This window comes from Orycteropus afer, unplaced genomic scaffold, assembly GCF_000298275.1.
Source record: "Orycteropus afer afer isolate SDZICR_OR568_19922 unplaced genomic scaffold, OryAfe1.0 scaffold00218, whole genome shotgun sequence".
Lineage (NCBI taxonomy): Eukaryota > Metazoa > Chordata > Mammalia > Tubulidentata > Orycteropodidae > Orycteropus > Orycteropus afer.
In genome coordinates this window covers 2,062,023-2,068,883 of record NW_006921805.1, presented here as the reverse complement: position 1 = coordinate 2,068,883, position 6,861 = coordinate 2,062,023, and the positions used below count along the sequence as shown (strand labels likewise).

At 48.3% G+C, this 6,861-nt stretch overlaps 1 protein-coding gene across 1 annotated transcript in view; it reads right to left on the bottom strand.

The window, feature by feature from the left end:
• The window catches only part of CMTM8 (CKLF like MARVEL transmembrane domain containing 8), a 163,033-nt gene extending 157,825 nt beyond the window's left edge, over positions 1-5,208 (bottom strand). Inside the window, exon 1 of the mRNA XM_007948634.2 lies at positions 5,062-5,208. Coding sequence (XP_007946825.1) covers positions 5,062-5,208 — 147 coding nt within the window. The remainder of the gene's footprint in view (positions 1-5,061) is intronic.
• Between the last annotated feature and the right edge of the window lie 1,653 nt (positions 5,209-6,861).

Genomic DNA, 6,861 nt, shown 5'->3' with positions numbered 1-6,861 from the left:
TGTCCATCAACTGAGGAATGGAGAATCAAACTTTGTTACATACACACAACAGAATACTACACAACCCTAAAGAATAACCTAGAATCTGCAAAACACCACATAACATGGATAACTTGGAGGACATTATGCTGAGTGAAATAAGTCAATCACAGAAGAACAAATACTGTATTAGTCCATTATTATATGAGTCAAGGAAATGTTTATCTATGAAAGGAAAATTTCTCTGTTGGTTACCAGAGGTGGGAGGGGAGGGATCGCTGTTAGATAGATAGAGATAAATATTGATTTGGGTGAAGAGAAGGGCAATGTACCAAATGGGAGTGACCCACATGGTAGCACTGAGGAAGAGGAAGACATAGAGAGGTACATGGGAGGTACAGACAACAAAGATGAACCCTTTTGCACATACAGTACTGCGCTGTCAGTGAAGGCAAACATGGGTATATGGGTGAATAGATGGGTAAACAGGCTAAACTATTAGGTATGTTTATGAAGTGGCAAGTGTACCCAAGACCACATATTGAGTTGGTAGACAATGGTCCTATAAGGGTATTTGTATGATCTGTAAGAATTCCCAGGTTTATAGTAGAGCTGACAAGGGACAATGTTGTAGTCACTTTTTGGTCACAGCCACCTACGCAGAGGGATCGAGTAGTTTAAACTGTGGGCTCGGGACCATAGTCACAGGGGACAACAAGTTCAACTGGCATAACATACCACACAAAGCATTGTTCCACCTCCTACTTTGGCAAGTAGTGGCTGGGATCTTAAAAGCTTGCAAGCAGCCATCTAGATCCAACGATGGGTCTCCTCGTCCAGAGCAAAGAAAAATGAAGAAAACCAAAGATTCATGGAAAGAATTAGTCCTAGTGACTGGTACACCACGTGATCCGCAGCCTATATGACTATGAGACCAGAAGAACTAGATGATGCCCAGCTACCACTGTCAACCACTTGGAAGGGGATCTATGTAGGAGACCCTGGATATAAAGGGAAAACAATGTGAAACAAAACTCAAAAGTCTTTGGGGAAAAAAAAAAAAAAAAGGAGGGACCAGGTTTGCTGGTCTGATAGAGCTTGGTGGAACCACTGAGACTATGGCCCCTAGCTGCCCTTCAGGTGTGGAACTGAACCCACACCTATGGCTTCCAGCCAAGCAAAAGACAGGCATAGGAGTTCAACATTTACCTGAGGAAAACACACTCCTTGGAAAGAACAATCATGAAAAAAAGAAGGGCTTTTTATGCACAGGGACACAGGGAAATAGTTCAGGGGACAGGAGTGCATGGAGGGAAGGACACAGGGAAGAGGTGACTGTCAGGAGGAAGTGGGAGGGGAGCTGCTGCACTGTGGTGAATTGTGGTCAATGTCATAAGACAAAGTGTATGTGAACTGCTGCATGGAAAGTGAATTTGCTCTGTAAACTTTCACCTAAATCACAATTTAAAAAAAAAGAATGAGAGCGAGCTGAGACCCTGAAAAATATTCATGATATAGTAAGTGAAAACAGCATATTGCAAGCCAGTAGGAAAAATAAAAAATAAAATCTATGCATAGAAAAAACATAAAAAGAGTTTCAGAAAGAATTGAAAATGAAAAAATCAAAATCAAATTTAAGGTAATCTTTTCAAACATACATGAATTTTCCTGATTGGGAGAATACATCAGGTCCCCAGAATAATGATAAAAACAGACTCATATTGAGGTCCATCACTGTGATATTCAAGATCTCTGGGGATAAAGGAGACTCAACAAGTTTCTAAAGAAGAAAAGACTTAAGAAATAGAATAGCTACAATCTACTTCTGTAGTGATACCACCTCAGAAACCCAAGGAGGGGTTGCTATGAGTTGGGTATGACTCAACAGCACATAACAACAACAGAAGACAATAAAGATATACTCACAAAATTCTAAAGAAAACAATTTCCAAACATTCTTTATCTAACTGAAGTACTAATTCTGTGTAACAGGAGAGTCAAGACATTTTCAAAGATGCAAGATGCAATTTAAACATGCCACTGGAAGCTACTGGAGACTGTAGACAGTGAAAGTAAGGCAGGACAGACAAGGACACTAGATGTTAGCAACAGGGGATCCAACACAGGAGAGAGGGGAAGAGAATCCCCAGGCAGTCTGCTGGGTCCCAGGCAACCCGGCCAGATAGGAGGGAGCAGGTTAGAAGCCCCAGGGAGTACTGGTTATGAGGTTGAATCTGACAGACTATCCAATCTGTGTCAACCTCAAAGAGATTTAGACAATAGGGGTTATATTAATGACTAAATATCTAGACAACTAACGAAATAGAAAAAGAGAATTATAAACATCACACATCCACTGCCATCAAGTCATTTCTGACTCATAGAGACCCTATAGGACAGAGTAGAACTGCCCTATAGGGTTTCCAAGGCTGTAAATCTTTACAGAAGCAGACTGCCTCATCTTTCTCCAGCAGAATAGCTGATGGGTTTGAACTGCCAACCTTTTGGTTAGCAGCCAAATGCTTTCTACTGCACCACCAGAGCTTCTATACCAACTCTGGGGATAACAAAAAATTGACCAGGAAAGGAAAAGCTCTCATAGCTACTCAGTGGCTCAGCTGTGAACAGTATTCACAGCACCCTAAGGTCAACAGAGGTCAGTGTTGTTGTTGTTGCTATGTGCCATCAAGTAGGACCCGACTCATAGCGACCCCTCTTTGGGTTTCTGAGGCAGTATCACTACGGAAGTAGATTGCCCAACCTTCCTTCCAAGGAGTGGCTGGTGGGTTTGAACTGCCAGCCTTCTGGTTAGCAGTCAAGTGCCTTAGGCACTATACTACCAGAGCCCCTACAGAGGTCAGTAGCCTACCCAAATCATTTTATGACTGCTAAATGACTTTAACACCTTAGAGACATAGGAAGGTTATATCTGTAAGTAGCTGGAGGGGAAGACACGTGGTCCAAGACAGCCAAAGCCTCATTCAGAGTGGAAAGGCAATGGCTAACTCTTACTTTTTTTTTTTTTAAATCAAGAATAGCAATATAAAGGAATCCTGTGTGGCACAAATTGTTAAGTGCTCAACTACTAACTAAAAGGTTGACTGTTCAAATCCACCAAAAGGTGTCTCAGAAGAAAAGCCTGAAAATTTGCTTCTGAAAGCAGCCTTAAAAACCATCTGGAGTACAGTTTTACTCTGCACACACAGAATCATTAAGCTGAAACAGACTCGAACAGCAACTAGTTTGGTTTTGGTAACACTCTTCAAGGTTTGAATACGGCTCTTTATGGGCATGGAAGGAGCTCTGGCAGCATAGTGTCTAAGGCCCTTGACTGCTAACCAGAAGGCTGGCAGTTCAAACCCACCAGCCACTCCTCGTAAGGAAGTTGGGCAATCTACTTCCGTAGGGATACTGCCTCAGAAACCCAAGGAGCGGTTGCTATGAGTCAGGTCTGACTCAACAGCACATAACAACAACAACATGGGTATGGAGACAGTGGCAGGAAACTTACATTTCTGCCTGTAGGATTATTTGACACTTTAAAACGGGAGTCTATATTAAAAACCATACCAAAGTCACTGCCACGGAGTTGATTCTGACTCACAGACACCCCCCTTGGGTTTCCGAGATGGTAAATCTCCGAGATGGTGGGTTTGAACTGCCAAACATGTCACTGCTAACCAGAAGCTTGGCAGTTCAAACCCAGCAGCTGCTCCTCGGAAGAAAGATGAGGCAATCTGTTTCCGTAAAGATTATCATCTTGGAAACCCAAGGGGGGTCTCTATGAGTCGGAATCAACTCCGTGGCAGTGAGTTTGGTTTGGTTTTGGTTTCAGGTCTCCTGATCCAACATCCTCTTCTCCTAAAGTCTTCAGTGTTGCCTGAGGGAATCAGCTGGGGATGAACTAAGCCAACACTTCTCAAAACTAGGTGCACATGAACCACCTGGGAATGATTCATTAGGTCTGGGGAGTGGGGGTGGGGACACTCCAGAGGAGCAAGTAAGCTACCTGATGTACACAGGTTTTGCTGAAGAGTTCTCAAAGAAACTGACCAAGTCTTCTGTCACTGCTGCAACATGGTGGCTCCCATTCTCTAGCCCAAATATAGGCTAGATTTCACTTTCACAAATGTTTGAAAAACCCACAAGCAGAAGGGTCACTGGGTAGATATCTGTAAGGGTTGCAGCGGTGAGGGGCAGGGCTCTGAAAACAAGGCAGGTCTGGGTTTGAATCCCAGCTTCATCACCCACAAGTTGACTTCCTCTCTCTAGCCTGTTTCTTCAATGCAGATAATTGAAACTGCCTTCAACAAGGTAAAGTTGTGCAGATTTCATGAGGGCATGAAGGTGAAGGGCACATGGTGAAGGCTCAACCAACAGTGGCCAACACTGCATGTTAAGTCTTTCTCAGCCATGAAAGACTGGCTGGGACTTCTGAAATCATGTATGCTGTCAGCCTCCTTGTCTTCCTATGGGAAGAATGCACATGCCCTGCCTCCTCTCCAGGAATGTCCTGGCGCCTAAATCAGGATATGCACAGCACCAGGCTAGAGATCCTTTGCTTCTCAGAGGTTGAAGCCCTCAGAGATTTTATTCAGTAAACTTTTCCATTTTTCCTCCAAACTCACTTCCATTTTACTACTAGGGAGAGAATTAGGGAAAGAGAGAAACTAACTGTCTGCCCACCTGATCTCGGGAAAGCTTTGCTTTCACGCAGGAGGCCACCCACGTGGAGATCAGGTGAGGGAGGCAAAGGGTATCCCTGACATTCTTTAACATCAACTCCTTGCCCACCAAGCATCCTGGCTCTAAGATCCGTGCAAAGACCCGGTAAAATGGGCTTCTGTCTCAACAGACATCCTTAGGGTCGCGACCCTCTCCCCCAAAACAGCCCAAGCCACGCGGCGGCTGGATCTCATCCAGAGAAAGGGTTTCTGAGTCTTGCACTTTGAGAAGGCAAGGCTGAGCTCCCAATCTCCTCAAAGCCCGCCTTAGGATTTGAGTTGGCTCCATCTGAGGACCACAGTGAGTGCACCATATGCACCCCACGCCTCCCGGGCCCCTGACCCACTGGGAACTCACGATCTCCGCCACGATGAGGAGCCCCGGCAGGGTGCGGAGGAACTCGCGGTCGTAGGCGAAGCTGCTGCTGCTGGTGGAGAAGTTCTCAGCGAAGGAGCTGGCGGTGGTGGTGACGGTGTGCGAACGGACACGCTGCGGCTCCTCCATCGTAGCGCCCGGCCCGGGCTGGCCCCTGCCCGAGGACCCCCAGCGCGTCCGGGGCTGGACGCGCGGCCCTGCACCCGGGGGACAGCGGTGAGGGGGAGGGGAGAGCTGCTGGCGCGTGCAGAGAGGCGCGCCGAGGGCGCCCGCCAGACAGTCCAGACGCCGCGCGTGTCCCGCGAGTGCGCGGCGCCCCCTACTCCTCAGTTCACAGGCTCCGGGCTGTGCGGGGCCCAAGGAGTCAAGAAGACCGAGAGAAGGGTAGCCGCCCGGCGGCCGAGGCAGGCGGCGAAGGCCGGGAGGAGAGGAGGGGGCGTGGAGAGGGGCGGGCGGGAGGCGGGCAGGAGAGGGACCGCCCCGCGGAGGAGTCGCGGTCCCGGTGGCCGCTTCACCTGTTGCGGGGGACTGTGGTTCCTAGAAGGCTCCCGGTTTGGTCTGGGGTTGCGGCCAGGGTCGCGGGACGGTCAGCCCCACGGGTCTCGCAGAGGAGAGGGAATGGGCGTCTTGGCCGTCTGCTTACCTCAGCTCAGACCGCACGGTCCCTTCCCTCCGGCTCCGCCTCCCTCTGGAACGGCCACAGCTGACCTGACTCGTCTCCTTCCACCTGGTGGGGGCGGGCGCAGCGAGCATTGAGGGCCGCTAAGGAAACCGAGGCCTCAAGGGGCTCATTGGCCCCAGTAATCACCCCTCAGTTATCACAGCAATGACCTAGACAGAGTAGGGTGGTGATTGAATGGCGGAACTAGTGGCTGGAATTATGACCCAGCCGGACCTTAGACTTGAGATCCACGAGGCCACCAGGACTCCCCAGGAGACGGGCCCTGCCCTTCTTTCCTTTCCCTCTGCTTCTGCGGCAGCCACCAAAGCGCGGTGTAATTTCCTGCCCCTCCTATTGGGAACAATTTGAGGAACCAACTTAATCGCTGGACTTTGAGGGTCAAAAGCTTCCAGACGCTTAGACGACTCTGTAGCGAGGATCTGTGGAGACTGAGTGACTGCGCCTGGGCCAGAGAAAAAGGGAGGAGATATTTGGGTTCACTCAAGATAAATCACTGTGACTATGTCTTCATCCGGGGAGCTCTGGTAGCATAGTGCCTAAGGCACTTGACTGCTAACCAGAAGGCTGTCAGTTCAAACCCACCAGCCACTCCTCCGAAGGAGGATGGGGCAATCTACTTCTGTAGTGATACTGCCTCCGAAACACAAGGAGGGGTCACTATGAGTCAGGTCCGACTGGAGGGTACATAACAACAACCCTGAGTTTCCAACACTGGCACTTGCATTTCTCAGCTGTATGTGGCACAAGTGGCTCCACCTCGGGCCTCAGTAGTGCCATCAGGAAAATGCAAACATTGATAGATGGACTTCTTCCTCAAGGCAGCATCTCTCCAGGATCCCTCCTACTGTTTTCTGAATGAATGGCAAGAAACTGCTATTTTATCCTAAACTATCAACCAAAACCAAACTCACTGCCATAGGGTCAATTTTGACTCAATGACCTCCATTGTGTTTCCAAGGCTGTAAATCTTTACAGAAGCCGACTGCTTTATCTTTCTTCTGCAGAGGGGCTGGTGGGTTCAAACCACCCACCTTTTGGTTAACAGCCAAATGCCTTAAACACTACACCACTAGACCTCCTTAGAAACTAACAAGAGGTAA